We start from the raw sequence: 25,349 nt of genomic DNA, 5'->3' as shown, positions 1-25,349 counted from the left end.
TGCTTTTGAAGTTTATGGATAGTGGTCACCCTCCACCATCAGACACTCTCGTTTTGATGCCCTTGTTCTTGTCACCATTGTGCCTGTGCCTGGAAGTACCAAGTGATGACTTGTTCAGCAAGTCATCATTTGCTTTGTCATATTTCTCACTGTGACAGACAGTGATGGTGGGCATGCTTTGTACGTTATGTCCTCATCTGCAGGTTTCACAACCTTTGTTCAGAGGAGGTGCTGTAAAGTCTCTTAATAACACACACACTTAAGATCTGAGAACTCAAGAGTGGACTTAGAGCAGCGCTCACGGACTCCAGCTAGTCCACCTCCTGCCAAGCAGGCTCTAAATGCTTGTTCTTGTCGGCAGTGAGTACCTGACAGATGGCCTTGTGCTGTTTCACAACCCTTGCCACCATCTTCTGGCAGCTGCCCCATCATCACCAGCTTGTGATAGATTCAGCTCATCCTGTGCAACAGAGTCCCTTTTTCATTTATGAATGACACCGCCAGCACTACTTCATTACATGCGACCTCTTCATACACTCTCTCTGATGAATTTGGTAGAAAAGATATTGAAATAGATCACAATAGTTATGATTTATATCTCTATTATATCCATCTGGCATGTCTAAATATCAAGGTATAATTACAACAAAACAAAACAAAAAGTCAAATCAATTTATTTAGCATTATCAACCATCCTTTGCATTTGTATCAGTATAATCATTGCCTGTATTTAATTAAGGTTTTAAATCAGGCTTTTCAGTCAGAATAATGTTGTTTTACATGTTTTTTCTGATATATATTACTACTGGTTCAGAGCAAACACTTCCCCTCTATGGTCCTGGGAAAAAATTAGATTGAAGACATTTATGAGTCTGCATTGTTAGAGTGGCTCGGATGTTTCACTGCATGTCGGAGGTGATGGGGAAAGAGCAACAGACTGCAGTTGCTCCTCTATTATATTCCTGCGTGCAGCTGGACTATACATGATGTATGAATAAAAGCTTTTAAACTCGGAGCTTGCACAAAGGTTAACAATGTTCATTCTTAGCCGGGCTGAACAGCAGCATATCTATGCAGAAGTGAACAAATCCCAAAGAAATGTTTATTGTGGAAGAGCCTTTTTTTGTGGTATATAACACATTATGTGTGTGCCATCTCATTATAATTAGTATAATTTTACTGCATGATTACTATGTTAAGAGACAATCAAGCAAACATTTCCACTGTGTCGCTAATGACACTTTTACATCTCATGCTTTTAGCCAGTTCAGGATGTAATGCTTTAAATATTGATAGATTGACCAGTATATTTTCCAAGTGGCCACAATCAGCCTAGCAACTTGAAATTGATAATATATTCATGCCCCTCCTGTAGTATCAGCTGGGAGATGAGCTGGAGCAGTGAGTTTGCTACGTTTTGACCGTTCTAAGTTCAAGCTTCCTTCTTTCACTGAACTTTGACTAGTTTAATTGGCTTGTCAACACTTCGTTAACACGTGTTTTTAAAAACTTGAAACAAAATAGAACTCGCCAAAAACATCTAGGTTATCTTTCCATTGTTTCAACAATCACCAACTCTGGTTTTGTCAAAGTAAACACATAATTCAATGTCTCAGAAGTGAAAATATGTTGGCTCTACACGCTGTTTTCCCCCGCTGTCTCTCTGTGCCATTCCTGGCTTCTCTGAGCTGCAGAGTTAGCTCACTGAACGACAGTCTGTCACTGAGCAGTCTTGCATAGCCAGACCTCCAGCTCTGACTGCAATGTGGCTGGCGGAGCAGAACGAGGCCGTTCTTTCTGACGGCAGATCATCAAATTAGCAAAATAAAATGACAAAAATTGCCCCCCAAAAAAACAACAGGCGATGTTCTTAGCCAGTAGCCAATATATATTCATCCAATCGCCCAATACTGCTACATACATATGTGTATAGTTTTACAGATGTTCTCTTCTATACCGCCTGGTATTCACTGGGTCCATGTCTGTGTCTTTGTGTCCAGATTAAGGGGGATTTAGTCTATATTGAGGGTCAAATTGTGTAAGGATATTAGTTTTGCGCCTCCTTTGACTCATTTGACGATGGTCAAAATCAAATACATTATAGATTTAAGCCCCCTTAATCCAGGACGCAGACTATAGGGTGTTTGCTTTATGATAGAGATGATGATGATGATGTTCTTTCACTAGTCTTTTGACAGCAAATGCCACTGAAGTTGTAGATGACATCATCTGTTGGTGTAGTATTTGTAAATGTAAGATACAACTTTTGGGTCAGAGTTGGCTTTCCAGCATGGCTGCACACTCAGTAGACGGAAATCGATAATTCCACAGAGCAGTCGGTGTTGTGGTAGTACTTGCCAGATCGCATTTCATCCAGAAACAAGCTCCCTCACAACCTTTTATCGCTCAGGAGGACCTGGCTTCTTCGAGTGTTATCGCTGCAACACCACATCATGCAGTTTGAAGGATAGCAGAGGCTTTACTGAGATGATCTAGAGGATTGTTTTCGTCGAAGAACAAATTGAATCATTGCTGCTCTCAATACAGGCAGTGATCACTGTCTGAAGCTTTCTACACTTGCTGTCTTTCTTCTTGCCACAAGGCAGCAATCTGCATACTATACGACAATGCACCACTCCCTAGCCAATTATGGTAATCAAAGCCATTGCATGCATCTGCTGGGTCGAATAAATGTGTGCATTCAGTCTGCTTGTGCTCTCTTGGAATTGCCAAGTGCGATACAACTGTCAGTCCTATCGAGCTCTCCAGTTGTTTATTAGTTTTCTCCGCCTGTAAAGCAACCTTCAGTTTACGGTTGAGTCTAGTTCTGCCTTGTTTGGCAGTAGCAGATTTTGTGTTCAAGCTGTTGACGGCTGAGTTGTTTTTACAATAATGCCTTATTGCAGTAAATTACTAAAACTCCTGCCTGCTTCCAGATGTCTCTCTGCATTGGGCTCCAGCACAAAAATGCACATTACATAAGGTGCTACATGAGCCACTTGTAAACTTCTAGACAAGGCTGCATTACAAAAAAAATCACAATATTCTACAATTTCTCTAAAAACACCAAAACCTCCCCGAGCTGTATACCCATATAAAGATGTGGGTAATAAAATGTGAAGAACAGCATCTCCTTAACTGAGGGTACGTTGTGGCTCTCATGGGGTTGCTTCAAATTATAGCAGCTTTAACCTTTATTAAAAAGCACTTGTCAACATGACTCATCCTTGCTGGACATCATCAGCCCATATTGCCGCTCTGCTAGATTAGTTTCTGAAAATAGAAACCCGAACCTTGTATTAGTCACCCAATCATTAAGATGGATCCTTGGACCCAACTTGGATTGCACTGTCCAACCGTGCTGGGACAAATGCCTGAAAATGTCAAGGAACACGTTGTGTTGCAACACAGTAAACAAGTATCGATCTCCCTGTGCACCTGAAACTATCACACCTACGTGCCTGCGAGTCAAACTTATATAGAGCTGAGTGTGGGCTTGGAGACAGAGGGAGAGATAGACACTATAATGGCTTCACTATAATAGCAGCTGGTTTCCAAAGTCTTGGCTTGCCCACCCATGCTGTCGTCTCCAGCATACAGTTTTTATCTTAAAAGGCGTGATTAGTTCAATTTTAGGGGAAAACAAACACAAGCACTCCCTCTCTGTGTGTGGAGCCAGTTTCTGCTCCCAGGGGACCACAGATGTACATTTATGATAGCTGAACACCACAATCTGAGGAAACAGCAAGGATTTATTGTTCCATGTGTGGATATCTTTGCTGTGGTATGCATGAATAATAGGTTTAAATAGAATACAAAACTCATTTTCTCCACTCGGTATAACTGACATTTTGCCACTGTTTGACACAGTGCTGTAAATGCCTGCATCTTAGGGACATCTGCACCCAGCTTTACCTAAACTAAATTATCCTGTGGCTCTCAAAGAGACAGAGGCAGACTCAGAGAGTTTGACATCTGGACTTTTCCCACAGGATCCAGTCTTTCCCCCCCTGTTCTGCAAGTGTCCTACGACTCTATCCCCCCCATGGCACTGTATTGTTGTTTGTCTAATTTTTTTTTTTTTTTTTAATTTGAGAAGTAGTTTTCTAATTTGATTTTTCCTTCCTGTGTTTACCCCAAGTCAAAGTAGTAGATTAACGGCTGATTTCTCGGTTCCTGTTCACTCTATCTTCACACAGACACATTTTAAGCAAATTTAATGATGCCTAACACTCATTAGCAAATCAAAACTATTTTGCATTCTCAGTAAAATTTGCTTTGTAAACGCTTTGTAAATAGTTAAAAAATAGACTGTTTTCTCAAGAGGCTTTGAAGTTTGCTTTGTATCATAAATGTTGCAGTTCTGTACATTTGTTCTCATGTGTTTTATTGTTTTATACTCAGTTGGAGTTGTTTTATTTCTATTTTGTACTCATCTACATCTGGTTTTGTTTTTCACATATTGTCATTTAATACCAGGTTGAATGTTGATTTTTATATGTGCGCATTCATGCACTGTTTTTCTCTGTGCTCATAAGATGTTCACAATGCACCGTATATGCTGTATATTTCATAGCATAAAAAACCAAAGGGCATCATTTTCTCCAATCAGTATAATGACATTATTACTGTGCTGCCTGTTGCCTTATCTACAAGACACAAGAGTGAATTTGTGCAAAAAATAACATTCCTGACCATTTTTTGAACATCACTTATTCTTGTCTTAAATAGGTAAATGATTATTTAAATCACAACTCAGTTTTATGCAAATTATCAAAAATAAAATAGTATGTAATCTTATCTAATATAATCTAATATAACAATATAAAAATGAAAATACAAAATACTGCAATATTAGTAACAAGGGTCCAATAGCAGCCATGTAAGTATTTTATGTATATAATGTATGTATGTGATGTGTGTATATGTCTTAACTTTTATTTTTTATGTCCAAGTAAATATATTGAGGCAGAGTTAACAGGCTCCTCTCACATTGTAAGCTAGCCTTTCATATTGAATTAAATGTAACTGACGTTGTTCCTAGCCCCATGATACCCAACTTCTGTCTGAACTGTAAGCGATGTCTTCCATGGTAACATAACAGTGTGATAATTCTCTTTCATGGAGCGATATGTAACATGTGAAAACAACACCTGTTAAACTTCAAATGGGATTATGTAACCACAACTTTTCCTTCAACTATTGACGGATGGGAGGAAGATCTGATAAGTTGCTTCAGATAACGTACACTAGCACAATTATTGACAATAGTAATGGCTGTCTCCACACCGCCAGTTTGAAGAAGAAGGCAGGAGACAAATGTATTTTCTTAAGCCTTGTTTAAAAATCTGTGCTGTGCAATTGTTTGTCTGATTTTCCTTTTCTTATTTTGTTATTTGGTTTTCTCATTTAATTTTTCCCTTTTGTGTTTACACCAAGTCAAGGTGACAGATTAAAGACTGATTCCCCTTCTGTTTAAGCCCGTATTGTATCTTCACACAGACATATTTTCCTTCGTAAGCCAGTTAAAAGATGTTTAACACTCATTACAAAGACATTGCTGTCCTGCATTCTCAGTAGAATTTGCTTTGTGAATAGTTAAAAGTAGACTTTGCTTTCTTAAGAGCCTTTTATGTTTGCTGACTATCATAAAAGTTGCAGTTCTTTGTTTCTTCTTGCAGGCATTGTTGTTTTATACTCAGTTTTGAGTTGTTTCATGTGTGTTTTGTATTCATCTACATCCACTTTTGTTTTTCCCACACTGTGATGTAGAACTAGGATTAATATTGTGCACATGCATGAACTGTATTTATGAATGCGCATATGGTGTACATGATGCATGAATGTGAACCTGCATGCTCATGTAACATAAACAGTGAATGTGTGAAAAGTGAGAGCTTACTCTCTGTGTATGTGCAATGATGCTGTGATATATGTCCACAGAGGGGGAAGCAGGGAGCCTCCCTGATAATGGTAGCAGCAGCGTGCAGTCAATGTCACAAACGGCTGCCGGTCGCTGTCGGCTACTGGGGTTCTTTAAGAGCTCTGTGGGAGGTCTGAGATTCTGTCAGGGCACAGGTGCAGCAATCAGCTCCAAATACCTTTGCCTGTGGTTTGATATAGTGTGTATGCCATTGCGGTTTTATACGGAACAGCTATGGCTGGACTTACGTTTGTTGTCAGCACATGTCAGTGTATTTGTGTAAAGGGGTTGGGATGTCCTTACTTGTCCTCCATAGAAACAGGTCGTTGTTTGTTCCCTTCACACAGGCCGGCTCAGGTTTAGAATGAACCATTGTCATAAACGTCAGCGGAAGAACACCACGTACGTGCCTTTCACAATAAAAAGAAAGCAGAGGGAAGTGTGCTGCACTTTGTACAGTCACTCACAGATTATTTATAATGAGTCCAAATAAGAGCATTGACTGTCTAATAAGCTATTTTTGTCATATTTAAAATGTCATTTTACAGTTACTTAGCAGAGATACATACATTTAGAAAGTACATAATGTGTCCAACCTAATAGGCACAATTTGAGGTATTCAAATGTAATTTAGTTAAGTAATGAATTAACTATATCTATGCCCTTTATATAATACTACTGCCAGCGAGTTTTGTCAGTTTTATGCAACTCTGCGTTTTACATGAGTGTGTGGTGTAACTGAAGAGACATTTATAAAAAATTTTTTTGAATTCAATCAATTTGTTTTTGACGAAACTTTCTACTATATTTGTAGTCAAGCATTCCTTTTGTTTCCAACACAAACACACTTAAACATCCGAATCAGAATGCAAAACACAAGAGTAATTACAACTGATTGCACATCCAATCTTAAATTGGGTGGGACATGCTGCTTTACAAAATGGCAATTCCTCATCTTATTATCCAATTATCAAGTTCTGCTTTGACAAAAACAGCGTGATCTTCCTTTTATTGTTTACGTTTCCATTGTGAAGTGATCCCCAATCAAACAACAAACAGCACTTCATACGCTCCATGATCACACTACTATCAGCTCTCACGATGCTGTTTTCTCTCTATTTCCCTGTGGTTTTGTCTCTGTGCAGCGTTCTCTGCCCACAGTCTGTCTCCAAACTTTGTTTTTCTGAGAGGGCTCCTGGAACGAAAGATCAAGTCTGGTGACAAATTAGCCAGTGCAGGAATTTGCTTTATCAAATTGACACCAAAAACCCTTTGTTTTCAGGCTGGAAGAAATGTCATACTACCTCCCAAGGTCTAAGAGTGCTTCTTCAATTCATGTATCTCCTCTTTGTCCTTCATTCTTTGTGCTGACTGGAAGCCCATACTTCAGATGATGCTGACATAATGTTATGCACGCTGTCTGTATCTTTTCTCAGTCTTTGAATTTTTGAGCTGTAAACTAAACTATATTAGTTTACTGTCATGAAACACATCAGTGCTGCAGATAACATATTGTTATTTTGCACTATATATTTAAAAATGGCGAAACACGCCCTCTGCTGTTTTCACTCAGCTGGAACGGACTGACTATGTCATTGAATTAAATAATAATAATTTAAAAAAACAAACTCACATATCAAAACCATCCACTCTGCCCCTTCCTCGGCCTCTGCATCTTCCCCTCTGGGCACCTACTTTTAGGATTTTTCAAATATTTTGCAGTCGTGGAGTTAGACTCCGATTACCAATACCAATTACACTTGATGGATAGGGAAAAGCAATCAGATGACCACAATATTATCATGTGTCAGAATAAAATTATACCAATATTTTATTCTTTAAATATCATGGTTGTATCATGACTCACCTATAATATGAACAGGTACCTGCTGTTTTCATGTTCATATTTTTAAATAAATCAATCAACAGTGTTTGTGCAGTAGAACTACAAAACACATCACTAGAAAACAGGTTCACTCTGTGTGTTTGACTGGCAGACTGGCAGACAGACTGACACCAGAGCTGACACCACACACCGGAGCTAAATTTTAAATAAAGTTCACCAGTGTAGAACTTTAACACCTGATGTGATAGGAGAAAACCAGCCCTGCCCGATTATGCAAGGCACAATCCCAACACAGCCATCTTTACAGACTAGGCAACCATGTGGGAAAACACATTACCTTTGAGTAAGTGAAATGTCTTTGCAATTTGCTGGGTGTCATAAGTAACAGGTGTTGATTGCACTCATCCTCTCTCACTCAGAGTGTTGGCTGTCTAGCCATGGTGATTCACATGTCAAGTTGTAATTTGATATATGACATTTACAATGTGCATGCAGATCATTTACAAATGACATTATGAATGATTGTTTGTCCGGATGGACATATCAGACCCGAGCATCTTTACCTTTTCAGACATCCAGCATGGTATAGTAGGTTTCTAGCCTCACCTACTGGACATGAATAGTAATGCCAACTGCTCATGTGTCCTTTCTCCATTTCATTCTCTCTGTCACTCAATCCCTTTTCTCCCTTCCTACCACTCCCTCTCTCTGTCTTCCCTTTTCTGTCTCTGTCTTTAGAATATGCCAGGACATAACAATGAGCTCCAACAGCACAGACCCTGGTCTCTTCTTGACTGCAAACAGCTCGCTACTGGCAGCCGGAGCCTATCCACAATCCAATGCCCTCCACCAAGCAGGAAGTGGAGGAACCCCCTTTGGGGGTTTTGTGAATACCCCGGATGATAATTCCTCTTCCACCAGCAAACTCATAAACTTCACAGCAGAACTGCAAAATGGGAATGTGACTGCAGCCCTCGACCCGTTGGGTGGACATCCTTTGTGGCAGGTTGTCCTCATCGTTTTGCTGACTGGCACGCTGTCACTGGTCACCATCATCGGCAACATCCTGGTGGTTGTATCCTTTAAGGTTAATCGCCAGCTAAAGACAGTCAATAACTACTTCCTGCTAAGCTTGGCTGTGGCTGACCTCATCATAGGGGTCATCTCCATGAACCTTTACACAGCTTATCTTGTGATGGGCTCCTGGGCCATGGGCAACTGGGCCTGTGACATGTGGCTGGCTATAGACTATGTGGCCAGCAATGCATCAGTTATGAACCTACTGGTCATCAGCTTTGACCGCTACTTTTCAATCACTAGGCCTTTGACCTACCGGGCCAAGCGGACCACAAAGCGAGCTGGGATCATGATCGGCCTAGCCTGGATTGTTTCTCTTGTCCTGTGGGCTCCAGCCATCCTACTATGGCAGTATTTTGTGGGGCAAAGGACAGTCCCATCAACTGAGTGCTACATTCAGTTCCTCACAGAGCCCATCATAACCTTCTGCACAGCCATGGCTGCTTTCTACCTGCCTGTGACGATAATGAGTGTTCTCTACTGGCGCATTTACAAGGAGACCCAAAACCGTTCAAAGGAGTTAGCTGGATTGCAGGGTTCAGGGAGCCGTGGTGGGATAGGAGGAAGAGCTGGGAATGGTGGGGGCCAGAGAGCTCGTTTTGTCCATCAGACGGGAAGTTCTAGAAGCTGCAGCAGCTATGAGCTGACCAGATTGTCCCGGAGACGAAGCACATGTCGGGAGCTGGTGGGCCGCTTTCACTGTTGGCCTGGGGTTCGTTCCTGGAGACCTGGTAGTATCCGGCAGGGGGAGGGTGATCCAGACCAGAGCAGCAGCGATAGCTGGAACAATAACGATGCTGCAGTCTCCTTGGACCACTCCGGATCTTCGGAGGATGAGGACTGTGGGGGCAAGGAGATGATTTCCCAGAGTCATGCCATTTTCTCCATTGTTCTCAGCCTGCCTGGTATTAAGGCTGCTGTCAACTCCCAGCTGACCTCATGTGAGGATCTGGATGCAGCGTCAGAGGAGGATCCCCTCAGGGGAGCGGAGTATAGCCGAGACAGCCTTTCAACCGTCACCACCAACACCACTGATGCCACTACCCCTGATGGAGCAAACAACTCAGAAAACAGCTTCCATCAACGATTCTGCTCACGCAAGATTCAATCAATGCCTACCATCCAGGCAACTGATAACCAAGTCTCGGATGGTCCCCCAACAACTACTACCACTGCCACCGACAGCACTATCACCAGCACCACCACCAAATCCCCCTCTGTCCCAATGTCCTTCAAAGAGGCAGCTCTGGCGAAACGTTTTGCAGCCCGAGCCCGGACTCAGATCACTAAGAGGAAGCGCATGTCTTTAGTGAAGGAGAAGAAAGCAGCTCAAACTCTCAGTGCCATACTCTTTGCTTTCATCATCACATGGACACCTTACAACATTATGGTGCTGATCAATGCCTTCTGTAATAATTGTGTCCCGGACACCCTGTGGGCAGTGGGGTACTGGCTGTGCTATGTCAACAGCACGGTAAACCCCATGTGCTACGCCCTGTGCAACAAGACTTTCCGTACAACCTTTAAGATGATACTGATGTGCCGCTGGGACCAGAAAAAAAGGAGGAAGCAACAGTTCCAGCAGAGGCATTCGGTGGTCTTCCACAGGAGGATTCCCAAGGAATCTACGTAAAGGACAGGGAGTTGGATAACAGGGAATCAAAAGATGTAACATAGGACAAGGAAAAAGAAGAAGCATCCATGTAGTTGTATCTGTGGAGTTTCTTTGCTTCCTTAATGTGTTCCTCCGCTGGTATGTCAAGAAGAGAAATCCTATGTTGGTATTGAGTATGTGTTTGTTTCTGTGCATCTGTTTAGCAAAGCTGTGTGTGTGTAAAGGGTTGTGTAAGGTGAGGTCCAGAGATAAAAAAAGAAGAAAAACAAAAAAAAACTGTTCCCTGTGTCCTTGAAGAACTCTTTACCATTTCACGCTTGTGCAGCTGACAGAAAATGAACTGAATGGAAAACAATAGAAAAGGGCTTTAAAATGCGTTGCAGGAGAAATTTTGAAGTGCAATTGACACAAGGGGAGAGGATATCTTTGTCATGGGGTTGGGGATTCACATTTCTTATCTTTTCTCTCTGTTGGTAATTAGACCTGTCACGTGCAGAGTGGTTTTGCATTTCAAACATACCTATGTATCTGTAATACATCACTGAAAGTCAAGACAAAACTATTTTGTGTTCACAGGCTTCTACATTGTGCTGATTCGACCTGCCGTCCTCTTGACTGGCATGTGTTTTTGTCAGAACTTCTGTATATTGCCTTTCTACATTGATATAGCTTTCCTGTGTCTGATGGAAATTCTTGAATTGTGTCCTTACTTTCAGTAAACAAAGATCTGTTATTTTTGTGATATTCATTTTTGGTTTTCTAGATATTCCTGAGATTTTGAGCCAGTCTGAAAATGATTCTTCTGATGAATTGAGTTGTGAATATTTTGTGTGGCACCACAGTCAGTGAACTGCTGTTGTGTTCAATGTGATTGTTGTGGTTTTTATGGTGGAGACAATAAGTACATTGGTTGTGTTTTATGTACTTGCCGTTCTCTGTCAAGAGTAATGATTATACATTGATAATATTCCATTTGTGTACATTTTAATATTTTGGACTTGATACACAATGATTGATTGCACACACAAAGATGTCCATTTATAAAGATGTGTGTTTTGATATTACACTATCCTTTAGATTTCTACAAAATGATGCATCTGAGGAACTGTTTGTAAAAGGCCACCCATCTTTCACATAGTAGAGCAATGGTACCCTCTAGTGGCTTGAGAAAGACTTGTTGTCCAGGCTGTATTTCTGTCAGTCCAACTTCTACAGTGCAAGATCAAAGTCCCATTGTTCTAATATGAAGACAAAAAAATGTGCAATTATTCATACTTTAAGCCGGTTCTGTAAATTGACTTAAATGTATTCAACTTTATTTAGATTTCAAATCTAAAAGAAAAAATGTATTGGATTGGTTTTTAAAAAAGAATAGCCACAATCATTGAAGTTAAAATATTTTAACCTGATTTTTTGTTGTTGTTGCTGAATTTCTAATGATTTGTGGGGGAAGATTTTCTCTCAGATAATATAATCGATAATTGTCTTGGTCCTCAGGTTCAAAGTGGACAAACACAACACCCAACGTCAGCATAAAGAGGCCAACTAAGACAGGAATTAATTCTAATTTTTATTTGTATTGCACATTATGTGATTATTATCTTATGTAGATGGTTTTTACAGTGTTGCCACACCCAGATCTTGAATTATTGTGAAAAGGCAAAGGATAAACTGTATTATGACAACTGGCATACTAGAGAATGAGTACATCGGGTTATGTTGGATGCAGTGTATAATTATGTACTGTATACAAAAGAGATGTTAAAATATAACCCATGCTTGTCATCAGTGGGTATTTGGTTTGCTTTTTAACAAAATGTGCACCAGTGTCTTCATCGAAACATGAGATTTTTGTACTTAAATATTGGGAATGTAAACTACCAAAATGGTGAACACAAACATTTTGTTACATTTCAAGTATGCCAATCATACTCGTATTTTAAGTCAATAAACAAAAAACTTTTTGACAGAAATGATCTGTTTTTTGTTGTTGTTTTTTTTCTTTAGTGCCGCAAGTCATGATTGTTTCATTTTCATATATGTTTTGATTTATTTCTAGCTTTGGGTTGATAAGTCTGACCTTATTATCTTAAAAGGCCATTTGGTCATTGGACAATTGTGATATAATGAAGAATCTTTACATTTTTTGTTTGCTTTAACTCATCATTAGGTATAGATGAGGGTCAAAAACACTTTATTTTATGAACATATTACAAATATGATATAAATATTATTACAAATATAAAGTCTGTAGATGTTTAAATAAGTGATGAGGGTCAGTAGCATATCTGCTGACAGCTCATACTAGGGGGACACAACTGAAACTAATATCTTGGAGGGATGGACTTAAAAGTGGCACCAGGGTTCACCACACCAAACATAGAAGACACTGGTTGGCTTGATATGCGTGGAGGTGGAGGCTTTTCTCTGATGTTAAATATGAATCCTGCATCGCTGCCTGACACTACCCCGATGTCAGCCCTAACTAGGAGCTGGATAAACACAGGAGTGGTCTGTGACTGCTGCACAGTTCTGTATGTTCCCATGATGAGGCCTGATGAAGTTAGTGAGTCTCAGACAGTGCTAATGGGAGATGGCTAAGGAAGACCAGACATGTGATGAGGAAAATATCAACTTCATGTGACCCATCGCTGAGGAGCGGCTCATAAACCAAGACAAACACCCATTTGTGCTGTTTTCCTCAGTCAGGGCTGAACGGCGGAGGAGAATCCACCAACCAGGCAAGTACACTGTCATTTTTAGGATTTTCAAAATCTAACTAAACAACTTATCCACATTTTTTCACCATTTCATATTCTGTTAAATTTGACTGTTAATGTTGCAAATTTGGCAGCTGTTGCAAAGTGATTATGTTAGTTTTGAGAAGATCTTCCGACATGTTTAAGAGGAAGAAACGTTCAGTTCAGTTATTCAAGCATGACTTTAAACCACTTACTTTTGGCTGTTGAAGCAAGACAGTCTGTATAATTGGTGTAAAATAGCTCAACTTTGTTTACCACACCCATAAGCATTAATAAGTCCTAAGGCATGTCTTTATGCATACCCATACACACATACACAATTTAAAAAATGCCTACTATTAGTGCTAAGAGATTTTTGTGAATGATACTGTTCTGTGTCTTTAACTGTAGCATGACATATCCTGAACAGAGTTTTATCAGGAAATGGAAATTTTAATAATTTAAAAATTGTGGGTGAAAAAAAAAGCAATATTGACATAAGTAAATTCTGGTTTTCATTAATATTTGTTATGTATTTAATTAAATACATATAAAATTAGGACTGAAAGAAACTTTAATAATTATTTTCTTCATTAATCAATTATTGGTTTACCTTTTAAATGTGTCCAAAGTCCAGTTACATATAGTTTACTATCATATAAATGTATTACTACCATACATTTTGCTAATATTCACGTTTAAGAAAGCCGAAACTATTATTATATTTTGGTATTTTTGTTAAAAAAATAAAAATAAAAATAAAAAAATAAAAAAATAAAAGATTGAACTGAACTGTTTCTGATTAATTTTCAGCAGAATTGTTGCCATTTATTTTTCGGTAGACTAATTGATTAATAAACAAATTATTTCAGCTGGACATCTTTTATATATGCAGAATTAGAAATTAGAATTTTTAATGGTAAATATACTTCCTCTTGCTGTCAACAAGAGTGTCACATGAATCGTAATCTAGCTTGTCCTAAAATCAATCCAAATAACTGCATCTGGGAAATCAAATCATCAATGCAGCCATGTAAAAACACAACGAGAGTGAAAGTATGTCAAGAAACGATCGAAACGAGACAACACCCGAATGTATACACTGCATTGTTACAGCAGACAGAAGACTTCTTATGTCAGTTTGCACTCATGTTCAACCTCCCCCTTATGACTCCACTGATAACAGTCAGCCTTCCCTCTCTTATGGTGAAGCTAAGCTTAACCCATAAGAACCCACACCCAGTAATCCTTAAAGGAAAATTATGGGGGATATATCACAGACCAAGTGGACCAAATAGAACACATTTATAATGTTTTTTTTGTTTTTTTGTTTTTTTAAGTACCCTTAAATGTCAAAGATCCGTGAAGTGACATTGGCCGTTTATGGTATTAATGTTTATGATATTTCTTATTTTAGAATTTAAAAAACTAGTCACATTTTCTACGCACAGAGACACAAATTTGCCTTTTCTTTGCATCTCCACAACATATATCAAAATTGTGACATTAATAGTGCTTTTTAACAACAAATTATTTTTCAGATTTTTAAAAACAAATAACCATTTGCCTTTTTGTTTGCATCTCAATAACATAGGCTATATTAAAATTGTGACTTTAATTTGGTCAGGAAATATGGTCAGAACAAGTTCAATGCAATACAGGACACCCTATTAACGGATTACAATTGTTCAATGGGTTTAAACTTAGCCTCGTAACAAAAATAAGCTTTTTGAAATCACCTCTTGTCATTGTCACATGACCACCACACCAGGGTGTATACGTCGCTTAGTTATTTAATGAGTTAAGGTGAAGCACAATATATGTGTGTTTATATGGGAGATTCTAGAAGATTTAAAGTGTTTGTTACACGGGTGTCACCATGGATTCTAATTGGTTAAATATAATGTAATAAATGTGATTTTAACTTGTTCTTTTCCTTTGATTTCAGCCTGCCTGGATCGCCGTGTGGATGAAGCCATAGTGGTCAGGATGCAGACTTTTAAGACAGTGGAGACCCAGGTGCCCTTTCTGAAAGAGAGTTTCTTCACCACCACTTTCAAAGGCAGGAGGAAGAGCAGTGTGACCAGCCTCCTCCGTAAACAACAGAACTCCCTCCTCAACCAGCAACAACAACAACAACAGTGCATTTTAGAGCATCAGCAGCAGTCTCCAAAGCAATTTATTTCCCCATCATTCGAGAATGAACAAGGGCAGCGCACTCCGGAACATCAGCGCCTTGCTCGCTCGACCAGCAGCCCGTTATGCAAGACAGCCGAGCGTGCAGGAGCAGATGGGGATAGAAAGGAGGGGCAAAAAGAGAGGAAGGATGAGAGAGAGAGAAAGGCTGTGCAGGGTAGAGGGGGAGAGCGAGGAGAGAGTGGTAGCGAGCCCGCGGCTGTCAGTGCCAGTCCCCTCCTCCTTTCATCATCAGCATCAGCGGCACTGGGGGAGGCAGCATCATTCTCACAGCTGCCTATAACTGTGGTGGGCAGACAGCAGGGATTAGGCAGCTCTGATAGGGCTCTGACCAACAGAGCACCAGTAGCAGTAGCAGCTCAGGAGGGAGCCCAGCATGCCAAGCCTCGACCCCAGCAGCATGGCCTGTTAGCCAAGGGTGTCCGCCTGCTCAGGAACATGGGGAACCAGGAAGCAAAGCAAAAGAAAGGAGGAGGGAATGGAGGAGCGGCAGGGGATGTCTCCGGTGATGCAGATGCTGACGACAGAGAAGTGGACAAAAAATCGAAAAAGTCCCACAGTAAGACAAGTAAAAGCGGAGGGGACAATAGTGGTAAGAAGAAATCAAAATCTGAGTCGAAGAGTTCTGTGTTTTCCAGCATGAAGATCAGGAAGAGTTTATCAAAGGCGAAAGGGTTGTCTAAGGATGACATGTTGGAACATGGGAGGTCAACACACTTGGGCAAAGCAGGGCTCAATCCCGGTGCAGAGGCGAGCCTGTCAGCTGATGACATGGGCATGCTATCAGATGTCGAGGGAGATCTATGCCGTTTAACCTCAGACAGCCACCAGTCTGTGCTGGATGAAATTGGCCGTAAGACAAGCTCAGAGTCGGAAGCTGACCTGTACAGTTTTCACTCAGCAGCAGCTGAAAATGAAGACCTGCTCTCTGACATCCAGCAAGCCATAAGAGACCAATGTGTGGCCAGTGACGGGCTGGAAAAGGTGACTAGCCACTTAACTCAAGGGTCGACATCTGGGGGGAAGGAAGCCCCTGAGAAGGTCATGTCCCACCAGTATTTTAATCTGGATAAGGATGTTTTCTCACCCTCTGCTGGTAGAGAAGTAAGTGAAGAGTATAAGAATTTAGAGAATGACGGCTGTGTGTTACCCATATCAAGAAATTCGTCTGGTCCAGGCTCTCTTAGTGAAAGTGGTCCAACATCTTCAGGCCCAGACACAGAGAGAAGCAGTGGCAGCATTCTCCCAAAGACCACCAGCACCTATAGCTTCCCTGACACAACGGGGACTAGCACCTCATATGAGAGTGCTGAGGAGCCCCAGGATGACCTGGAGAACTTTGCTCAGCAGCTCCAAGGTAATCAAAGCAAAAACATATGTGTGCCAAGTGTCCGCTTGGATCCCGTGGTGGCAGGAGTGGGACCAATGGGGCCTCAAAAGAGTGTGAGCAGCATGGATCTGTCTATGGAGAGGGAGGAGGAAGAAGAAACTGGGCGGCGGGACTTCCTGTCCCTAAAAAGGAGGAAGAGTAGTTTGTCTTTTAGTCAGCTGACAGCAGACAGCGCCTCTGTTTTTCAGTCTAGACGGACGTCCTCCACCACCTCCCCCTCAACTGTCAAACTCTACCCTCCTGTCCACCCCTCTTATGTTAAGACCACCACCAGGCAGCTCACCTCTCCAATTAGCTCCCCCATCACCAGCCCCAATGTGCCCAGGAAAACAGAAGTTTCAGCGGAATCCAGTGGGGCTAAGGGGTTTAGTAGGCAAAAGAAGAGGTCTTCCTCCATTGCCGGGCCTCTCGGTGAGTCTGCAGACTGGTTCACGGAGCTGGATAAGATCAGAGGAAGGCAGAGTGGTGGGGCCAAATTTCCAGAGCAGGAGACACCAGAGAAGAATTACACAGTGGGGACGTACTGGACCCTGGGCTCCAGGAGAGCACATTGTGGACGGCAGTCCTCCATTACCACAGTACCCTACCTGGATGTCTTCTCTGGTGAGTCACATGTTACACAGGTAACTGAACTGCTGAGCCACATAAAGCTTAGACAGATATGGATTGCTGTTACTAAACCATAGATTAGACTTTGGGTGCAGACTTAAAGGGACAGTGTAAACACTTATGTACATATTTTTTCTTTACCCGTAGTTCTGTAAACCAATCTATGGTTTTGGTGTGAGTTGCTGAGTGTCTGAGACATCATCACATATCAGGAATGTCTCTTTGGAAATCGTGACAAGTTACTCAAGATAATCCATAAACCTTGTAGTGAGCAGTTTCATTCAAGAAATATTTTCTTCCTACTGAACTACACCCCCGGCAGAAGGAATAGTGTGGAACAGCTTACTCTGAGCTAATGTGACAAGGAGGACAACATTAATGTTTACATCTCACACTGTCACAAGCATGAGCCTTTTCTTGAGAAGGTGCACACTACTATCTCTACAGCTGATATCTCCAGAACTCACACCAACACAATCTAGATTGATATATAGGTACAGGTACAGACCTCTACAAGTAAGATTTAGATTTTTGTATTAACTGTCCCTTTAATGCCTTATTATGAAAACTAACCGTGTGATCCATTAGCAACATAACATTGTGATGCCAGCAATAGTGCTGCTATCAACTTAATGAACTAGGTCAATAAAGAACACAGTGAGTAGTGATAGCTTCCTGTTTAGGTATTAGGGGGAAAGGTGTTGAGGGGCTACTTGATTGGATGTTGAAACAGGATGGAGTAGCCTGTTAAACTGTAAAACAATATGATGTTACAGAGATCTTAGAAAATATAAACTGATAAAAACAAGGCGGTCTGCAAAAAAAAAAAAAAAAGTCTACCTGATTAATTGCATTACTCCCATTTATACACTTTTAGCTAAAGCTGGTACTCAATTTTTAAAACTGTAATTTACCCATTTAAAAAATAAAATCTCAAGTAGTTTCCTAAAACAGCGGGGGCACTGTATTTTTCAGTGAGTAATACTTAAACAGGAGTAAATAGTGCATTTGTTGCAGACTATTTTCAGCAACAGATTGTGTTTGTGGGAGAATAACACAACATAGTTTTTGGACAACATTAGAGGTTCAACCTGCACCAGGCTTCAATTAATACAGGCACTGTCTGTAACCAGGATCAATACATTCTTGGTTTTGGTCTTTTCATGGGATTTGACAGTGAGAAAAATATAGAATAAGACTTCATTTTATGTAATAGAAAATCATTTTAATGACTCCCCTCTCTTACAGAAGCACCTTTTTTACCAAGAATCCTCCCATTAAAATGTTACAGTTGGTTCTTCACCTTTTATTCCTGTTGCTGCAAGGAATCACCAAAGGGCTGGATGTGATTCATTTATTTGGCTCCCTGTGTGTATTTGAGATTAGGTGATCATGCAATAATGTTGTGAAATGATTTCCATTCTAATGACGCCTCCTTCTAGTAAAACAATGCCACTCTGTCCTCTTTTCTGTTGTGGGGCCTTTTCAAGAGCTCAGCTGCTCTCCACTGTCTGAGTCTGTGCTCATAAATCAGACGACCGAATGACAACACTGCAATCCACCCAAGGCGATGCCATCCTCTGATTCCACTGGGTCAAACTGAAAAAAAACAAAAAACACATGCACGCACACACACTGACAGTGCACACTTGTGGATGCTGAACCAAAGTGACAGATTATTTTCATGACTAAAATGAGACATGATAGGAGATCTATTCTCATTTCGTCAGGTTAATTTATTGGAGACAAACAATGGAGGTACACTACGTCTCGAATATACATTTCTCCAATCTGGTATTAATTATTATAGGATATACGCTGTCTTGTTTTTAGTCACATGTTTGTTTCACCCCTCAGTCACTCACTGACTCACCAGTCAGTTCAGTGAGTTTTCCAGGTCACATCGAGCCTTTAGGAGGGAGTGGGAAGACACAGAGGAAACTTGATTTTACTGTCAAATAACTGACTTAACATGAGATGTATAACACACATTCTGGATTAAAATACTTGAACCTAGACTGATTTTTTTATCTGGGTTTGAATCGAGCATGAGACTTTGTTAAGTTGGTCCGTGTCTCAAAGATTATGCCTATCCCTTTGAATTACACAATGTCTTGAAATCAATTTCAAGCATTAGCCGTCACAAGTGTTTATCAAATGCAACTCCAAAGTGCTCAAAATCAATGACCACAGGACCATGAGTCATAGGATGTTGTTAATTCATTTGAGGCTGTCCCCTGAATCACATGGTTTGAAAAAAATATCAAGCAAGTCTAACACTGTTGGAAGAATAACTGCTGTCTGTGTAACAAAGTTGTGTTATTCCTCAAGACCTCACAATCTCTGTTGTTTTCCAGCCTGTAATGATTATTTCTGCTCGTGCCATCATTAAGAAACTTCCTTCTTGAGATTTCTTGAGTCCAGGGACTTTGAGATTATGACAATTTTCTCACAACTTGTTTTCTTTCGCACTCTTGCTGTATGACACAAAAAGTTTTTATTCTTTGCCTGATCAAGAAGAAGGAGACTGTGTTTTTTTTAATTTATAATATTAAAATATAAAATGAACAAACCCTATAACCACACCACAGGGTTAATACAACACACTTTTCTACCATAACGCATTCACCATTAACGGTTTGAAAACAAAATAATACTTTTACTGGGTGATATTATTAGATACACTGGTAATTTGTATGTTGAATGTAATAAAGCAATTTTAATTCTTTGCTATGCACAATTAACACCATCACTGCTGTCACCCACATGTAAATGGTGTGAATAGAATTTGCACATATAGGTGTTTAATTATCACATCTGAAACTGAGAGATATGGAGCAACGCCCGGAGCTACTTCAGGCAGAAAAAGTGAAAAAGTTCAATATTTTTTGCCAATTATTTCAGAAAGTGAAACTCATATATAGATTCATTACAGAGTGAAATATTTCAAGCCTGTTTTTCTGATAATTTTAATGATTATGGCTTATAGAGATCATGAAAACACAAAAATCAGTGTCTTAGAAAAATAGAATATTGTGAAAAAGTTCAATATTGCAAACTCATGGTGTCACACCCTAATCAGCTAATAAACTCAACCACCTGCAAAGGTTTCCTGAGCCTTTAAATGGTCCCTTAGTCTGGGTCAGTAGGCTACCCAATCATGGGGATGACTGCTGACTTGACAGATGTCCAGAAGACAGTCGCTGACACCCTCCATGAGGAGGGAAAGCCACAAAAGGTCATTGCTTAAGAAGCTGGTTGTTCACAGAGTGATATATCCAAGCATATTCATAGAAAGAATCCATGTTGCTTGAAGTCCAGTGTAAAGTTGTCCCAGGCAGTAGTGATTTGGGGTGCCATGTCATCTGCTGGTGTTGGTCCACTGTGTTTTCTGAAATCCACAGTCAGCGCAGCCATCTAGCAGGACATTTTAGAGCTCTTCATGCTTCCACAAGCTCTTTGGAGATGCTGATTTCATAGAGCTGCAGGGCTTTGGTTGACTAATTGATTAGTTGATCAGCAGGGTAATAATTGTCATCTATTTGGATTATAGATTAAATTCTTTGAATTAAAAATGACTTTTTAAATGTGAAAGTGGCAGAAAATGTTGTTCCCAGCCACTTAATGTGGGAATATCCCTTTTTTCTGATTTATATCTTGTTCAACAAAACAAAACAAATTTAAGAAACAAAGATAGACATTAACTAATAATTGAGAAAATAATCTGCATATTAATCAGTGATGCAAATAATTCATTGCTGCCACAGAAGACTCAGGATTAATTTATCTTATCATTCTTCTTCTGTATAGAGAAGGGAGCTCTGTATATTTTAGGCCACATTCATTCTTACACTTCACTGCTTTTTGGTTCTCAGGTCGCACTCTGTTGGAGTGGCTGTGTGCTCATCGTGGCGATGGGTCTACAGAGGAGGAGGCAAAGGAACTGTGTCACCGAATGATGTTCCAGGGCCTGTTGCACCCCTTCAGTGACAGCACAGCAGAGCTGCATGCTGACAGCACTGCCCCTGCAGTGTTTAATGTAAGGCTTCTCTCTTCACTGTCTGCAATCATGCTTGCTTTACAAAAATAATAACACCAGCTGCCTTGCATCAGCAACTCCAGGGGATATATTTAAGTGTTAAAAATAAAAAGGTCAAAATTTCACAGTCAGATGCAATAACTGCAGTGCCAGTGTTTGGTTAAACCCTCTTGTTGTTGTTTACAGTGCACAGTGTAAAGCTAAGCTTATCCAATCTGTGTTTCTATATTTATTGCTGTATTACTGTGATTCATCCCAGAGACATTTCATTATCTGAAGACCAGTGGAGCATGCAGACAGTCTGACCACGTGAAAGTTAATTTCATGAATCTTTAATTCTGCATTCCCGTAATGCTTTGCTCGGATCATGTGCATCACATCGCCCTGCAGAGCTCACCACAGCCACTGTCAGAGCCGTCTTTATAATGTTCCCGTGTAGCTGGATGCACATGTGAACTTTAAGTTGGTTCACTGTAGCTTTGAGTTAACATATGCAAATTATACTGACATAAATTCTTTGGAACTACGATCTCACGTGTGTTTAATCCTGTTTTACTGTGTGTGGATGTTTATGCCTGCTCAGTATAGACCTTAATGTGTCACAGAAATAATGACAATGACATTAGTTCCAGTAATTACACATATAAAGACGCTGGGAGGAGTTTAATTATCTATTTTTATGATAATTGTTTTGATTCTGCTCATGGTAATGTTGGCAGCTTAACCTCTTTGGTTCAGACTGAAATATATCAATTGTTTGATAAACATTGCTCACTAAATATTGACAGGTTATCATGTTAGCATGCTGACCTTCATATTTAGCTCATAGCACCACTGTGTCTCACTGCAGCCTCACAGAGCTGCTAGCATGGCTGCAGACTCTTGTTATTTTGTCTGTTGAATACCAAAGAATGTGAACAGATTAGTGTTGGTCTATCACTTCACAATGCACCTCCCCCACACATGTATGGGTATAATTGCACATTGTCATATATACATAAAGGTACAATATCTAAACAAAAGAAACTAAACACTCACCAGAACATGCTCCGAAGCAGTTTTATTCTCATAAAATACAAATCTCTCACATACGCTCACATCACACTCTGCCTTCCTCATGTGCACTTTTTTTATGCACAACTCTGCCACATGTGCACTTATATATATACAAAAGAACAGCCCCAGACACCCTTACATGTTGAGGCATTTCCTCGCATGGCTGGATTAATAGCAGTCCCTCTGACACTCACTCAGTCACAAACACAAATGCACACACACGTACACACATCTGTGCTTGCGTAGACCATCTGCTGACCATGTTATGTAACAGCTCCACGTGCCTTGGGCTCAGGCTGCTCTTCCCCAGCAAAAAGCTCACCATGTCAGGATAGGACAGGATTGCACTCCTGCCCCCATCCCCCTCTTTTTGTTGTTGTTTTTTTGTCCTCACTCTTTGCTTACTTCAGTCCACGGCTTGGCCTGGAGTCCTACATTATTCAGCTTGATCAAAAATAACCTTTGCTTGTTGCCATTCAGAGTACAGTCCCATTGTTATTGCTTTCTGTCTAACAGCTAATTTCCCTTTTGAAATAAATCTTCACAGTCTATTTTCGCTTCTCCGCAACCTTTTCACTTAAACTCTTTAATATCTCATAGTTATTTTCCCTTTTACTGTTAAATTCCATCTTGAAATGAATCACTTACTGCATCACCTCCGTGTCTCTATCCGTTTTATTTCCATCCTTATCCCTCATCTCCTATTTGTCCTCCACTTGCTACCTAAATATGGTACTATATCAATGTCATTATTTTGCTGGAGTGAACAAATGCACGAGTTGTCCGTTTCTTGTTCTGCATACTGCCTGAAATTCAATACTTCATCAGCTTCTCTCAGTCCAAAAATGGGGTTTGGGGAGGATGAGTATCTAAGAACTCTATAAATCAGGTGTCATCGCTTTTACAAAACATCGCTGAGTGGATAAACACGAATGAGTGATATGGGCTCACATCAATCTAGCATGCTTTGTGTGTGTGTGTTTGGTGGTGGGTCAGGTTACCATGACCAGCTAATGGGTTTCCGAGATTAACAGTCTCACAGGATGAAAGGAGACATTTATGCTCATGTGATTCTTGCACACATGAAGTCTTTACACAAATATACTAGATTAATGTGATCTAACCGGTCAGTGATTTGCTTTACTTTGTGGTATATTAACATGAAGTTTATCACGGCATAGCAATAAGTTCATACATGCTAGTTTCCTGGTAAAATAATGGGCTGCGTCAGGAGAAATGAATACTGAGCCTCTATGTGATCTACATAAGCAAATGAGACCGTCAGCAAGAAGATTGGCTCTATGTAGTTATTCTTAGTAACGGTCCCCAAGTCTGATTCCCCGCAAAATCAAACAAAATGATTTACTGCCTGTAGACAGAAAATCCTACACTTTTCCAGCCAGAGTTTTGCAGTTTTCCTAGAGAGAAATATTATATATGATATGATATTTTGTAGTTATGGCTGATACTGGGGCAAGATAAGCAAACAGAAATAGAATATCATTGACTGAAGAACAACGTAAAGCTAAAAGTGACAGTAATAGAGCACTGAATAAACCAGCATATGGAGAGAATTTTAAGATTTGAAAAGATTAAAGAACAATCTTGAATTTGCCCTGCTTTATTTTTGAATTACATTGTAAGATGTGGTTTTACATGTATATGAATTTAAGTTGATGTTCTGAATTAGTATGTGACACTGGTTATGCAAATGGAAAAAAGAAAAACATTGTTTCTCCTGCTGCTTATTGACCTGAATTGTTTCCACACTTGAAATGTGCAGAAAGCGCCACCACTTGACTCATATCACCGGTGGATATTGTTAACCTTTAAACATGGTGCATCCCACCATGTGTTCACACTGTATGATAGATACAGTTGGTACAAGTCCTTGGTGGTTGCAAGTATTTTTAAGCACTCACATCTGACCTTGCATTTAATCCCATTTACAATAAATGCACTTGCTTGTTTTCTTAACTGTGCAGGAGGAGCAGCTGTACACCTGGGCTTCTGTAGGCCTCCCTGTGTCGTCTCACCTGTGGGAGCTCTACGGGGGACGAGCCACAGGCAGGGAGCACAGCTTGAGATCTCCTTTGCATCAATCGTCAGCCAAGACGCCAGGAGCTCTACACTCTCAGGTTGGTAACATCCTCCCTTCATCTATAAATATTTTACAGTCTGATTGCCCTGTCTTCACTCTGTGCATAATGCTGGCTTTGATATACAGCTAAGGCTTCTGCTTTACTGCCAACATCAGAGGGCATCTTCCTGCTTCTGGCCTATAACATAAATAAAGTATCGAAGATAAGAAAATATTGTTCTCATTTTTAATTTTATGGATGTTTTTTAACCTCTTATTTGTTTTTGTTTCTTTAACTTTGCACACATGTGCAAATGCAAAAACAAGTGCAAAAACTGCACAGGTTTCCTGAGATGTCAAACATTGTGTTGAAAATATATCTGATAAATATATATTTCTGCATATAAGATCATCTTAATGATTAATACATTCATTGCATTCAGTGTTACAATAAGTGTTTTTTGCCTCAGATTAAGCTTTTAAAAAAACACAATTTTTATAGAATTAAAAAATATAAATATAATGCACAAACATGCCAAAAAATTATTTCATCATTTTAAGTACACACAGTAAATAAAAGTGCTTCACACATGTATATATTACTGAACGGACCACAGGCTCATGGGCTCAAAGTAGTTTGAGTGAAGAGCAGAAAGCTGTGAGTCATTCTTTGTCCACCAGAGGTCAGACTTGTCTTGAAAGACTTGTTAGATTGTCACAGTGAACCTCCCTGTTTCCCAGAAAAGTTAATAAATAAGAAAGGCCATACTGACTGAA

At 40.0% G+C, this 25,349-nt stretch overlaps 2 protein-coding genes across 2 annotated transcripts in view; both read left to right on the top strand.

Moving 5' to 3' along the window:
• Positions 1-12,419, top strand: part of chrm3a (cholinergic receptor, muscarinic 3a) — a 96,131-nt gene extending 83,712 nt beyond the window's left edge. The window contains exon 3 of the mRNA XM_059359741.1: positions 8,508-12,419. Coding sequence (XP_059215724.1) covers positions 8,527-10,479 — 1,953 coding nt within the window. The 5' untranslated portion in view covers positions 8,508-8,526 and the 3' untranslated portion in view covers positions 10,480-12,419. The remainder of the gene's footprint in view (positions 1-8,507) is intronic.
• A 2,772-nt stretch (positions 12,420-15,191) lies between these two features.
• Positions 15,192-25,349, top strand: part of fmn2a (formin 2a) — a 44,334-nt gene continuing 34,176 nt past the window's right edge. The window contains exons 1-3 of the mRNA XM_059358757.1: positions 15,192-17,391; positions 21,273-21,436; positions 24,478-24,630. Of these exons, the coding sequence (XP_059214740.1) occupies positions 15,192-17,391; positions 21,273-21,436; positions 24,478-24,630 (2,517 nt within the window). The remainder of the gene's footprint in view (positions 17,392-21,272; positions 21,437-24,477; positions 24,631-25,349) is intronic.

Source organism: Centropristis striata, chromosome 20 (assembly GCF_030273125.1).
Source record: "Centropristis striata isolate RG_2023a ecotype Rhode Island chromosome 20, C.striata_1.0, whole genome shotgun sequence".
Taxonomy (NCBI): Eukaryota; Metazoa; Chordata; class Actinopteri; order Perciformes; family Serranidae; genus Centropristis; species Centropristis striata.
This window is presented reverse-complemented; position numbering and strand designations above follow the sequence as displayed.